The sequence below is a fragment of the Ammospiza caudacuta genome, chromosome 25, assembly GCF_027887145.1.
Source record: "Ammospiza caudacuta isolate bAmmCau1 chromosome 25, bAmmCau1.pri, whole genome shotgun sequence".
NCBI lineage: Eukaryota > Metazoa > Chordata > Aves > Passeriformes > Passerellidae > Ammospiza > Ammospiza caudacuta.
Window position 1 is genome coordinate 2,477,083 of NC_080617.1, and position 14,549 is coordinate 2,491,631.

The 14,549-nt window shown below is 50.2% G+C and overlaps 1 protein-coding gene across 1 annotated transcript in view; it reads left to right on the top strand.

Annotated features, from left to right (window-relative positions):
• The window catches only part of HIVEP3 (HIVEP zinc finger 3), a 71,005-nt gene that overhangs the window by 44,063 nt on the left and 12,393 nt on the right, over positions 1-14,549 (top strand). Inside the window, exon 3 of the mRNA XM_058819813.1 lies at positions 3,639-3,814. Within this exon, the coding sequence (XP_058675796.1) occupies positions 3,639-3,814 (176 nt within the window). The remainder of the gene's footprint in view (positions 1-3,638; positions 3,815-14,549) is intronic.

The window sequence follows — 14,549 nt, forward strand, 5'->3', positions numbered from 1 at the left end:
TGATGCAAATCAGATGGGCACAGGAGCAGGGAAATGGGATCACACTGAAGGAATTACGTCCATAAATCTATTGCAGCCCTCAGAGCAGGCAGACGGCATCTGCAGAGCCTTCTCTGGGTTATGGCACTGTCACCTCCTGTTCCTTGGTGTTCCTTGAGAGGAATTTGCTTTTCCTCTCTCTCCCCTCTCCCTGCCTGTTTTCCACGTGCTTTCAGGGATCTGTAAGGGAATATCTGTGCTGAGGCTGGCAGAGTGTCAGATGAAGTGCAATGCCTGATTCCAGATTCAATCACATGGCTGCTTTAATGCAGCCTGATGGCTTTAATGAGCCTGAGGAAGGGACACACAAACATTTTTGATGGCTTTAATGAGCCACACAAACATTTCCATGGGAGGCTGGAATTAAGGGCAGTGCAAGTCCAAGGCTGATAAAGGAGCAGTTCCAGGTTAGAAATGGCCAGGTGGCTCCCAGCGCACTGACAGGAAGGGAGGAGGCAGAGGAGGAAGCCTGCAGTACAAACCTGAGCAGAAAAAATCAGGATTCCTGATTCCTTTTGCTCCTGCCTGCAGTACAAACCTGAGCAGAAAAAATCAGGATTCCTGATTCCTTTTGCTCCTGCCTGCAGTACAAACCTGAGCAGAAAAAATCAGGATTCCTGATTCCTTTTGCTCCTTCTGCTACTTTAACACTGCTTGAACAAATAAGAGACAGGAACCATCCCTGACAAACCTGAGTCCTGGAATCCTTTAGGGCTAAATGGAGATAACTGGGCATACTGGGATGGAGACTGGGGCACTATGGGAGCTCTCAGCTCAGTCTCCTCTGGCCAGATAATGAGAACCTTGTGATGATGGGTGTTGATGTTGGGTTTTTTAGGTTTTTTTGTGGGGGTTTGGATGGTTGGGAATGGCAGGATGGGGTGGCGTTGTTGTGACTTCGGTCCCAGCAGAACAAATAAAGTATTTGGGCCACCAGGTGACCCTGGTGATGATCTAGAGAACTCCTGCTGATGCTGAAGGACAGAATCACAAACTGTTTGACAGTTTGTGTGTGCTACTGGTGCAGACTGGGGCTGTCTGAACGCCCAATTTTTGTCTCTTTCCTTTAATTTGTCTCCAAAGCTGAACCTGTGACCTCACCCCTGAGCTCAGGAGAGCTCAGTCCCCTCTGAGCACCTCAGGAGCAGCTCAGGCTCCTCTGAGCACCTCAATCCCCCTCTCAGCATCTCAGGAGCAGCTCATTCTCCTCTGAGCACCTCCCACAGCTCTGAGCAGAGCCAAGGGGCTCAGCCAGCACTGGGAAGGGCTCAGTCCCCGCTCACTGCCTCCAGCCAGCAGGATCAGCCCAAATTTCAGCTCCCAAACACCCCCATGGAGCTGGAACTGCCTGGGCTCTTCCTGAGGGAAAGGAAGAAAGTGTGGGGGAGATCCAGGGGTCCTTGCAATGGGACTCACCCACTTCCAACCCCACCCTACAGGCAGCTGGGAGGGTTTCCATGGGTGCATCCTGTGCAGGTCTCGGGTTTTTGGTTGTTCATTGCTGCCCCGAGATGTGCAGGATGTCTCTGCTTTGGCCTGCGCAGCTGAAGAACGAGTCTGGACTGTTCACTTTTCGGTCTTGAGGTTGTTTATTAATTCTTATCTATAAAATTTTCTTTCTGCCCAGCTGAGATCTGCTCAGCAGGGCAGCCACAGGCACTCTGTGTTGTCCTTTTACACTACAAACTACCTATAACATATTTACACTTAATTCCCAATACCTATCACCTATGTTAGACAGTGCACTTCTACTCTAAACCAATCCCAAAGTGCCAACATCACTGCAGAAAATGGAGAACAAGAAGAAGAAGGAGAAAGGCTGAATACGCCCAGATTCCTTCATCTTGTCCCCATAATCCCCATACCAAAAATCCTAGAATCTGCATTTTCACTCTGTGATCATTTTGTTATTATACTATTCAAACCTGTGTGACTTTCATGTCCTCATACAAAGCTGGTAACTTGCTCCAGGGGTCAAAATCAAATCCCCAGGTGTTCTGGGCTGTGTGCCAGGGTCTCTGAGCCCCACGATGGGTCCTTGGCAACTCTGAACACCCAGAGGGATATGCTGAGTTCCCACATGCAGGCCGTGCCATTCCCATCCTCTCAGTTCTGGGCTGGTCTTTGTGTGGCTTTTTTAACTCAGTTTTAAACAAGTCTTGTTTTTCTACATTAGAAATACATAAGTTTTAATATTTATCATATATTCACTCACTGAAGTGCTCAATCTATTGCAGTGCAGCTGTTTCTGCTCAAGTTTCTCCTCAGTCTGGCTGCTGTTTTCTCACCTTCTGGTTTGGAACAGGCTTCACTGGGAAGATACTAAAACCTGACTGATGGTGTTGGATGCCTTTGGATCTCCTATTAAGAGGCTTTAGACAGCCTGATTTTTCCAGGGTAGATGTTTGGAGATTTCTGAAGACCAGATTTAATTCCTCCTGGGTAGAAAAATGACTAGCAAGAAGTGCCATGCTTCAAAAAATTTGGCCTCTTTAAGATCTGAGGGGAGCAATTTGATGTTACCTTATTCTCCTTGTGCTGCAAGTACAGGAAATTGCTGCCTTCATTTGCTGAGCAGCAGGAGGCTCCAAGATTTGTCTCAGTCTTACAAGGGTTGTTCAACCCCCCCATCCTGCAGCCTTCCCCATGCACTCAAGCCTGGACAGAAAATCAAATCTGTAATGGGAAGGAAGGATGACCAATCTCATTCTCTTGGGTAAACCTAAATCGTGATCCTGTGCCAAAGATAAAATAGCCTGGAGTCTGCAGAGTTTACATTCAATGGTAGCACAATTAATTTATTAGAAAAAAGGATGTTTTCTTCTCTTTGTGTCCATTCTGCGTGTCCAATTCAGGCTGTGCAGGGCTCACAGGGGGGTTTGTGGCATTGGTGACATCTCAGGTGGCAGCCTGGAGGGTGGGAGATGTGTCCCAGGTGCTTTGGCTGGGATGAGTTGTCCCAGCACCTGCAGAGGCAGACTGGGCACGTTTGAAATGGCAGGGACTGAGAGGCAGCTGGGCTGGCCTGGGACAAACTCTGTCCAGCCTGGCCTGGGCCAAACTTTGTCCAGCTTCGCTTGGGCCAAACCCTGTCCAGCCCGGCCTGGGCCAAATTCTGTCCAGCCTGGCCTGGAACAAATCCTGTCCAGCCTGGCCTGGGTTCCTCAGTTTCTGGTTGAGGATGGGGGACACCATCCTAGTGGGGTGTCCTCATGACTCTGTCCATCCTGCTCTGGGCCAAACCCTGTCCAGTCTGGTCTGGGTGTCTCAGTTTGTGGTTGGGGATGGGGCACAGCAGCACAGTGGGGTGTCCCTGTGTCCCAGCTCAGTTTTGGGCTCTTGGTGGTCACAGAGCAGCAGATTCAGGACATGAGACCATCCTGGATGTGTCTGGAAGCACCTGGGCACAGCTTTGGGTGCTAATTCACAATTAGCCTAATTACCCAGAGTTACCAAACAGCAACCAAGACCTGTGGTGTCAATAACACTCTGAACTAACCCAGCAAAGTTGTGACTTCTTCTGTTGAGGTGGGAATCTTCTTTTTTTTTTTTTTTTCTTTTTTTTTTTTCCCCTTTATCACGCCACCTGTTGCTCATAGGTACAAATCAAACGAAGAGTATGTGTATGTGCGAGGCCGTGGAAGAGGGAAGTATGTTTGTGAGGAGTGTGGAATTCGCTGCAAGAAACCCAGCATGCTGAAGAAACACATTCGCACGCACACAGACGTCAGGCCGTACGTCTGCAAGTACTGTAACTTTGCTTTTAAAACCAAAGGTAAGCCACAGCCAGCTGCCAGCTCCTCTGCTCAGGGTGCTGGCACTGCCAGCCTGCTGGGGGCACCCAAAAAGGGCGAGGGAAGGCATTGCCAGGGGCTGGCAAAGCCCCCCAGTTGGAGGGAGGGGGATGAGGGAGTTGGAAATTGGTTGCTGTTTCCAGAAGAGCATCCCTGCCATCCTCCTTGTGCTTGTCCAAGGAGAAAGTCCTGAAATGCAGCTTCTCTGGCAGGGCTTTCAGAACAAAACCAGGAGCTCCAGGCTGAGCCCCTGGATCCAGGCTCTGTGGGGCCTCTCCTGCTGCTCTGCCCATTCTCATCCTCTGCAGTTGCATGTGGCTTCCACATTCTCTGTATCACATCAAAGGACCTTATCCCTAAAGGTTTTCATCCCAGGACATCGAGCCATCAATGCCACCAGGTGTGCTCTGCCATGGCCTCAGCGAGGGTGTCAGGGAGAGCAGGAAGGAGCCTGTAAACCACAGGCAGAATAAAACTTCATTCCATGAGAAATGGGGAATGGGACCTTCCAAATGGGCCAGAGGTGCCTTTAACTTCTTGTAGGGGTCTGGCATTGTGGGTTGGACAAAGATCTGGTGGCAGCAAGTCTTGGGATAAGGCAGCAGCAAGTGTGGGGCTCGGGTTCTTGGTTACAGTTTGGCAGAGCTCAGGGAGCCTTTGGACAATGCTTTTGAGCACATTTAGGGGTTTTGGGGCCTGTTTTGGTTTTGAAAGCCAGGTGTCTGCTAAGGAAGGCAGGAGCCTCCCCTGAAGTGGAAAATGTAAACCCTCCCAACCTCTCTGAATTGCTATAAATTTTAAATCAAGGGGCTCTCAGGCAAAAATTAATATGGGAGCAGGAAATAACAGCCCTTTAATACAGAAGGGAAAAAAATAAAAGGATAAAATAAACAATGCAGTGAACAAAACCAACCCTGCCAGAGTCAGAACCCAACCTGACACCCTGTGGGTCAGGCTGTTGGCAGCAGTGCCATTGGAATTGTGGCTCAGCCCTCCTGCAGTGTCAGGGCTGGTTCTGCTGGAGCAGGGATCCTGCAGAAAGGTGCAGTCTCTGCCTCTGAAGATCCAGGGGCAGAGGCAGCTGCTGTTCCTCTGGGCAATGCAGTGCAGAAGCCGTGCTGGTGTTGCAGAATCTCCAGATTCTATCCGGGTAGGAATGCTTGGCTCCTCCCCCTGGGCTCCCATCTCCCAGTGGGATGCTGTAGTTCTTATCAGCCATGCAGGGACATTCAAAGCTGTTATCAGCAGGTGTCCCCTCCTAAGGGAGGTGTGAATGTGGTCACTCAGAGAGAGATAAGGCAAACTGCCCACTTGACAAAAGATAATCTGCCATACAGATGGTAGTAGAAAACATCTTGCATTGCAATCTGGAGCACTGCCCCATGTAGGAGATGGACTTGGTGATCCCTGTGGGTCCCTCCCAGATCAGGTTGTTCCAAAACACCCATTGTTGTCTGTAGCTCCATCAGTCTCAGAGGGTGCCACAGCTGGGAGGGCTCAGTGTCCAGGAGGAGCCGGTGTCACCCAGGCAGTGGCACAGCCTGGCTGTGGGAGGGCACAGTGTGCTGTGTGCTCTGTGGCACCTGTGCTGCCCCAGGGGGACAGAGCAGGACAAGGAAGTGACTCAGGGGCGTGATGGTGTTCACAGGGGTTCTTGGATGAGGGAAGAGATGAGGATCTGACTCCATGTTTCAGAAGGCTGATTTATTATTTTATATATATATTATATTAAAACTATACTAAAAGAATAGAAGAAAGGATTTCATCAGAAGGCTAGCTAAGAATAAAAAAAGGAAAGAATGATAACAAAGGTTTGTGGCTCAGATAGAGAGCCCGAGCCAGCTGGGCTGTGATTGACCATTAATTACAAACATTCCACATGGGCCAATCACAGATGCACCTGTTGCATTCCACAGCAGCAGATAATCATTGTTTGCATTTTGTTCCTGAGGCCTGTCAGCTTCTCAGGAGGAAAAATCCTAAGGAAAGGATTTTTCATAAAAGATGTCTGTGACACAGGGTGGGCAGTGCCGGGATCTGGTGGCTTTGCTGGGAAGGCTGGTGGGGATTTCTGGGTGCCGACGTGCTGGGGGTCACTGGCTCTGGGGCAGAAAGGGAAGTGACACCGAGTCTGAGGCCAGATTCTCATGCTGCACATCCCAGCGCCGGTTCTTCCTCTCCCTCCCATCCTGGAGCTGTTTCTGATTCATTTCCTTTCTCGTCCCCTCTTGCTTTGACTTCGTTCCGAGGTTTCCCTTGGGGAGCTGAGCCCGCTCAGCCTCTCCCATCACCTCACCTCACTCCCACCATGCTTCTGTAGGGCTTCTGCCCAGGGTGATGGCATCAAACCATCCTCTCCACCACCTCTCTGGCTGCTTTGCTCTTCATCTCTGCTCCCTTGAAGGCCACGATCTGTCAGCTCTGGCTGCACATGGCAAACAGACCCTTCCCTTCTTCTGCTTGGCATGGCCAAGGGAGCATGGAAATGCTTCCTTCCTTCCTTCCTTCCTTCCATGGAACAAAAATCATCCACACTCTGCTGGGAATTCCGTGGCAAAGCACCTGTTTGCCCATGGGGGCATGGGATGGGCAGAACTCCCCTGGATCGGGGATTTATGGAGAAATGGTTGGGATTTATGGCTGCATGGTGGTGACTTGGAATTGCATGAGAATGGTTCTTTTCTGGGAGGGATGAAGGGCACAGCCTGGGGCATGCTCAGATTGCCCAGAAATGGGAGAAAAACTCTTTAGGGGGCACAAGGAACTCTGGAAGAGTTGGGAAGGATGAAGACACAGCCCTGGAGTGTGCTCAGACTGCCCAAAAAAGGGACAAAAGCTCTTTAGGGGGCACAAGGAGATCTGGAAAAGCTGGGAGGGTGAAGGGCACAGCCTGGGACATGCTCAGACTGCCCAGAAATGGGACAAAAGCTCTTTGGGGGGCACAAGGAAGTCTGGAAGACTTGGGAGGGATGAAGGGCAGAGCCCTGGGGTGCACTCAGACTGCCTAGAAATGGGGGAAAAGCTGGTTGGGAGCTCTGGAAAAGTGGGAAAAAGCTCTGTGTGCGTTGACAAAAGCATCAGCTGGTGATGGAGAGTTTGAGATCACTTAAAAATCACCAACAAGGGCAGGAAGAAAATCCTTTTTTTTTCTTTAGCTCATGCCCCTGCTGGTGACTTTTTAAAGCAATTTCAAACTCCTGCTCATAACAAGTGACCCAGAGGATCAGGGCAGGTGCAGAGCTGCTGTTCCCAGCTTGTTTTTGGGGGGGTTTGTCTCATTTTGGCTCCTCCCTGGGCTGGCTGGGGTTGGCAGCCCCGGGCACACCGAATGCAGGAGCTGCAGCTCTCCCTCCTGCACAAACACGGAGCTTTTTTAGAAATCATCTTTCCAGAGTTAATTTTAGCCTTCAGCATCAGCTCCAGGGGGAGGTCTGTGGAGCTGGCTTCGTTTTGGCTGGGGTAGATCTCTCCACCATGATCTAATGCTCTAAACTCTCCAGTAGGCTGGAAGCAGTTAAATGGGATTTTTTTATTATTATTATTATTTTTAATGAGGAGATTTATCTGGTTAAAATGTACCTCACCCCCCCCACCCTTCCCTCTCTAGAAAATCCACGTCTGTGTTCCAAGGACTGTGAAAACTTTTGCAACAGAAAATGCTATAAATATTTCCCCTTATTCACTAATTTTCTGCTTTTTGTGCCTTTCTGTCGCTGGAAGCAAAGCTGTTCTTTTGGCTTAGAGAACTGCAGGGAAATTTTATTTTTTTATTATTTTAAAGCAAATCCATGAGATTAATTTTCGGGTTTTTTGGTGTGTGTGCTCGTTTAGCTGATGGGAACAACAGCCTTGGAAATTTGGTTTGCAGAGATTTGTTTGATTTGGTGTTTCTGGAGCAGATCTAAAGGTGCCTCTTTAATGAGGTGTCTCTCCCTCCCCTGCGGTGCAGCTTTGTGCCTGTGGCCTCCAGGAGGGTCTTTAAAGGAGGCTCAGCAGCTTCTGCATTGTTTTCTGGGCAGGAAGGAAATAAGAAAAAGCTGTTTTCCCTTTCAGGAAGGTCGGGGAGAACTTTTCCCTTCCCCTCTCTCGCTGCTGCTGGGATGAGGGGCAGTGCTGGCACATTAATTCCCTTTTCCAGTTGTTACTATTATTATTATTATTATTATTATTATTATTATTATTATTATTATTATTATTATTATTATCCAGTTATTTTCTGTCCTCCCTCAGACCCACATCACCCTCTCAAAGGGTCCTGATTGCTTCCAGTGCCCTCAGAAATTCTGGACAAAATGTTTGGAGCAGCTCTGAGGTCAGGAGGATGAGGAGCTCCACTTTAATTTAAAAGGAGATGTATAAAGGACACTGCTGGCTGGAGATCCCCCATTTCACACTCTGTGTCACTCACCCTTCCCAGACTCCAGAAAGTTCAGACAGAGCCTTCAATAAATTCATTTTCAGTTCCTTAAATCAGCCCCTGACAGCACTGAGGGTACTGCACATGTGAATATATTGAATATATTAAATTAAATGGATTAAGTGCATTCCCCCCAGCCCTTAAACAGCTGCACAGTTTGTTGTTATTGCAGCTCCAGCAGCCTCAGTCCCCTCTGGAAAGCACAGCTGGCAGAAAAATCCAACAGAATTCCATGCTGGGAGAGCAGGGCACAGGGATGGGCACATCCCCAAAATACCCCAAAAATCCTTTGAGGGGCTGAGCATCCCTTGGTGCTGTCCCTGTGCTCCTGGGGACATCACAAACATCCCCTGGGATGGGGACGGAGATATCCCCAGGGATTTCCTGTCTGGACATCCCATGGGATGTGAGGCAGGAACAGAAAATGTCCCAATGGAGCAGCCAGGAGATGAAACACTGAGCAAAAGAGCTCTGGAACTCTTCAGAGAAAGGGAAAAAATCCAGGAATCAAGGCTGGAAACCAAAGATTGAAGACCTCCAGGGAAATATTCAGTGGTGTTTTCTGGAGCCAGTGCAGCCATTAAAGCCTCAGCCTCACTGGGAATTCTGCTAATTTGGAAATCTCCAAATCCTGGGCACCTTTCTGGAATATCAGCTTTTGTCTGGATAGGTCTGAACCAGGAGGTGGCTGACGTTTTATGGCCTGTATGGATCTAGGCAGGCTGCATGTGCAAATTCACTCCTCTAATCCACATGTCAATAAGGATAAAAGATAATAATCGATTTTCTAAAAGATTGAACTCCTCTGCCCAATGAATTCTGTAAATGAAAGCTTTCCCCCTCACAAAGTCTCACCTGGGGACATCAGCTCCACACCGAGGCCTAAATCAAGGCCTGTGCATTATTTAAATCCCATACAAAACCTGGTTCAAGGATTTATTTGGCACACAGAGTATCAGTTATGGCTGGTTCTCTGTGTGAGGGCATTTCCCAGCAAAATGACAGAACCAAGAATTATTTGGGTTGTGAGGGACATTAAATCCCACCCCAGGGACACCTCCCACTGTGCCAGGTGCCCCAGCCTGGCCTTGGGCACTGCCAGGGCTCCAGGGGCAGCCACAGCTGCTCTGGGCACCCTGGCACAGCCCAAACCTCTCTAACCAGGCCTTGCCAGCCTACAAACCCCCTGTGGCAAATGGCACTGGGGGCACCTGGAACCAGCCAGGCAATCATTCTTTCCTTTCCTTTCTCCATTTGCTGCAATGGGTTTTGGTGCTGGTTTCCATCCTTGATTGAGGAATGTGAATGCCAGAGTGGTTTGGGTGGGAAGGGATCTTCAATGGCAGCTGATTGCAGCCCAGGGCCACCTGCCACTGTGCCAGGTGCTGCCAGCCCCAATGCCCAGCCTGGCCTTGGGCACTGCCAGGGCTCCAGGGGCAGCCACAGCTGCTCTGGCAATTCCAGCCCAGCCCCTGCCCACCCTGCCAGGGAACAATTCCCAATTGCCAAGATCCCATCCAGCCCTGCCCTCTGGCACTGGCAGCCATTCCCTGCCTCCTGTCCCTCCATCCTTGTCCCCAGTCCCTCTGCAGCTCTCCTGGAGCCCCTTCAGGCCCTGCAAGGGCTCTGAGCTCTCCTGGAGCCTTCTCCTCTCCAGGGCAGCACCCCCAGCTCTCCCAGCCTGGCTCCATGGCTTTCTCCTCCTCCCAGAGGAGCTGCTGCTCTCCTTGCAAGTGCTTTCCAAAGAGGAATGTGACAATTGTTCATCCTGGCTCTTTGTGTCACTGTGCTGCCTCCTGCACTCGCTCATTTTTTGGTTTTTTAGGTTTTGGGGTTTTTTTTTGTTGTTGCTCAATTGATCAGATTTAACAGCAGAAATAGAAAGGATCATCCCCAGCAAAGACAGGATAATTTTCCCAGGAATCTCAATGCTTCAGCTCCCTACATTCTGCTTTAACGCCTTAAAAATATTATAATGGCTCTTGCAAAATAAAAAAAATTAATTTCCCTCATGAAATTTAACTGGGAAATCACTTCTAGTCCCTATTAAGCTGCTTTAGGTGCTTTTGGAAGGCTCCAGTCTCAGCTTTCTCCAAACAACACAGGCATTTAAGCTGCTCTAAGTCCCACTCAGAGCTCCCAGCATGGGCAGAGCTGAGCACATAGTTCTGGGCAGGCGTAATGGGAGCTGTGCTCACCCTGCCCCTGCTCCTCCTGGGGGCTCAGCATTCCCAGCAATTCCTGAGGGATTTGTTAAATATAACCAGTTGGTTGCAAATCTGGGAGCTTTTTTTGGTAAACATTCCCCAATAAGGAGCACTTACCTGCTTAGGGTTCAGTGAAATTCCTCTGCTATTTAAATCCAGCTCCCTGCTGCTCTCTCTTGCTCCTTCAAAGATGTTTTTCCACGGTTTCCAAGGAAGCAATGCTGTGTGGTTTTCTTTTTTATTTTTTTTTAATTTTTTTTTTTTTTTTTTTTTAACTTGGGAGCCAGAACTCTGCAAGGCAACAAGTAGCTGTGAGTCTTCCCTGGTAGGATTAAATCCAGCTCTCACTTAGCAAAGTGGTGTTGGTTTTACTGGAAATCTGCCGAGCGTTTAATGCTGCCAGCGTTAATTAAGGGGTCTAAAAAAACACAAACTGGAAGAAGAGCCCTGCTCAGATAAATATCCTTGTCCTGCAGATTGCTCCCAGGATGATCACTCAGCTTCTCAGCCCAGGGAAAGGAGCCTCCAGCTTTCAGTTGCCTTAAAATGATGCAGAGGGGGCAGATGAGGATCTGTCCTTCCCTAAAAGGATGCAGCATCCCTGCTTTTTTTGGGATTTCTCCAACAAAATTTGCACCCAGAGCTCTGCAGGAGGATCTTGGCCATCAGCTTTACCTGGGGGAGGAAGGGAGAGACAGAGCAGAGGGAAAAGGAGCTGGAGGGGAACGAAACAAAGCTTGGGATGAGTTGGTGCTTTGGGGTTTGGGGTGAATTTTTTGGCACTGGGGGCTGGGAAAGGAGGGGCAGCAGGCACACACTGCCCTGGCCACGGACAGAGAACAGGACAGCAGGTGACACTGGTGGCTCCTGGCGCATGGTGGCAGCCCCAGCAGCTGCTGAGCGCCAGCAGAGGGGCAGGAGGGCTCTGGGAGCTCTGCAGGTCCTGCAGCTGCACAGGGACATGCTGGTGTGGTCAGCCAGCTGTGCTTGGGACACCTGAGGTGGCCAAGGTGGCTTTTGGACACCTGAGGTGGCCACGGTGGCTTTTGGACACCTGAGGTGGCTTTTGGACACCTGAGGTGGCCACAGTGGCTTTTGGACACCTGAGGTGGCCATGGTGGCCTTGGGACACCTGAGATGGCTTTTGGACATCTGAGGTGGCCACAGTGGCTTTTGGACACCTGAGGTGGCCATGGTAGCCTTTGGACACCTGAGGTGGCCATGGTGGCCTTGGGACACCTGAAGTGGCTTTTGGACATCTGAGGTGGCCACAGTGGCTTTTGGACACCTGAGGTGGCCATGGTGGCCTTTGGACACCTGAGGTGGCTTTTGGACACCTGAGGTGGCCACAGTGGCTTTTGGACACCTGAGGTGGCCATGGTGGCCTCAGAGCACCCCTGAGGACCTGAGAGCACTGAGCAGCTCCCTCTCCTCAGGAGTTCCTGCTGCTCCCTCAGGTCTGGGTGTCTCTCCTGATTTTTCCAGCAGGCTCCTGGTGGCACAGAGGATTTCTGGGCTGGTTTGGGAGCACCAGAATGCTGGGGATGTCCCCTCCCCACCGAGCTGGGTCCCCACAAAGCCCTGCTCACTGCTGGGGTTGTGTTTGCTGCCCTTGGAGGGGCTCCAGGCAGGTTTTGGCTGAGCAGGGATGGGGCAGAGCTGGTTGGACAAGCAGCAGCACAGGGGGGGTTTGCAGCCACTGACTCAATCTGGGCAGCTCTTGCTGCTTCTCATTTCCAAAATGAAATTCCAGCTCCATGAGGCCACAGCTGGGACTGTGGATGGGGTTTTTTTTTCATTTTCAGGCCCTGGTAATTCACTGGGAGCAGAGGTGTTTGTGAGAACACGCTCCTGGCTCATGGGGTGGGTTTGGGGCCATGACAAAACTCCTGATTTGGGGTGAGGAAGGAGGCTCTGGTTTGGAGCAGGGAGCTGAGCTCATCCTCACACCTCAGTGTCCTGACCAGGGGGCTCAGGGCAGTTAAACAGAATAAATCTCTCTTATTTGGAGCTGTTTTGCTGCATTCAGGTTATTAAACATGCCCTGAATCCATGTCCAGGTTGGGTGCCAGACACACAGGGATATAGAGTCAGCCTTTGTCTCTCGTGGTGTTTCCTGCTGGAGCTGCTCCATTTTGTACAAAATGGGCTGAAATAAATAATTCATGGGCTCAGGAGAAATCAAGGTGGCAGCTGGGTGGTTGTGGCACCACGGGTAATGCTGTGCTCCAGTGAATAGTGGCTTTTTTATCCCTGATAGCCAGAGCAGCAACAGGAGAGGCTCAGAGGGGCCCCCTGTGCTCCCCCAGCTCAGGGACTTTGCACTGCATGACCTCAGCTCTCCCTGGAGGTTGTAATAAAATGGGAGAATTCTGATTTTCCTCTTTTTTTTTTTATTTTTTGGTGAGAAAACCAAGCTTGGTGCTCCTCAGTGCCAGCAAGGCTGAGGGCACAGCAGGGCATGGGAAATTCAAACACTCCTTCAGCAGGGCCCAGCTTCTTCCTCCTCATCATCCCACAAATCCCTGGAAGTGCCCAAAGCCAGGATGGAGCTTGGAGCAGCCTGGGACATTGGGAGGTGTCCCTGGATGGATTTTAAGGTCCCTCCCAATCCCGGTTGGGGATTTTAGGAAGCGCTGTTGAGAGGAAAAGGGAAAATGAGACATTTTTGCTTTAATTCTCCAACCTTTCATTTTCCTACCTTCTCCATCCCCTCCAGCCAATGATCCCCTTTGTTCAGCATTTCCCTGGCCTGTAAGTGGGGTTAATTACTGTCTAATTAACCCACCTGCAATTTGAGAGGCAGAATTAGAGAGGTGCCCTCTGAGCTATCCCTGAGTAGCCCCAGTGACCTCACATCCCATCCTGGCCCTGGGGAAGCCTCACTGGGAATTTCTGAATTCCAGAGGGTGTCCAAGGCTCCTCCTGCTCGAGGAGCTGAGCTGGCCCAGCCCTTTGGTGCCTTCCAGAACACCTGAGCCATTTTTTGGGGAAAAAATGGCAATGCAGGGTTTTCCCTCTTGTTGGCTGCTTGAACCCTCATTTTATTGTAAATTTATAAAATCATTAAAGCTGGAAAAGCCCCACGTCCCCAAGTGCCACATCGCCTTGGTTTTGGAACATTTCCAGAGCACCTTAGCCATTCTTTTGGGGAAATATGGGAGTGTAGGGTTTTCCCCTGTGGCTGGCAGCTCAAACTCTCATTTTATCATAGAATCATAAAACCAATAAAGCTGGAAAAGCCCTCCAAGATCACCAAGCCCAGTCCTTCTCCAGCACTGCCAAGGCCACCACCACTGACCCATGTCCCCAAGTGCCACATCCACACATTTTTGGTACATTTCCAGGGTAGATCCTCTCTGTCCTGTGGTGCTGAGGAGCTTCTCCCCTCCAGGCAGGTGGGGCTATTGGGATGAGGTTGGAAGATGATGATGAAGATGGCACACTGGGGTGTGTTTCCGATCCCCGCTTTCCTCCCATTTTTAATTTGCTGCACCCTCATAAAATCATTAAAGCTGGAAAAGTCCCATGTCCCCAAGTGCCGCATCTACTTGTTTTTTGAATATTTCCAGGGTAGACCCACTCTGCCCTGTGGTGTCCCCTCCAGGCAGGTGGGGCTGTTGGGATGAGATTGGAGGATGATGATGATGATGATGATGATGATGATGATGATGATGATGATGATGATGCCACACTGGGATGTGTTTCCCATCTCTGCTTTCCTCCCATTTTTAATTTGCTGCATGCTCACAGCTGAAAGCAGCCCAGGCCATCTCTTGCCCCAGCCCCAAATGTGCCCCAGCAGTTTTTCCAGGCTGCACAAGCCCTGGAAGGTCCCACACCCTGCCTGTGCCTCATCCTGCACCCTGGGGCAGCAGCAAAGGGAGGGAAAGGGGACCTGGCCTTGTGTCACCAGGGTTTGCAGTGGGCAGGGCTTGGGGACAGTCAGGGACCTTTGGCTGGTTCAGGGAGGGGTTTGAGTTGTGAATGTTGAGTGTGCAAAGGGAAAAAAAAAGAAAAAATCTGAAGAAAACGACAAAAAAAATTTAAAATGGGGAAAAAGAAGGGGGAGAAAAGGAGCCATATTTGACT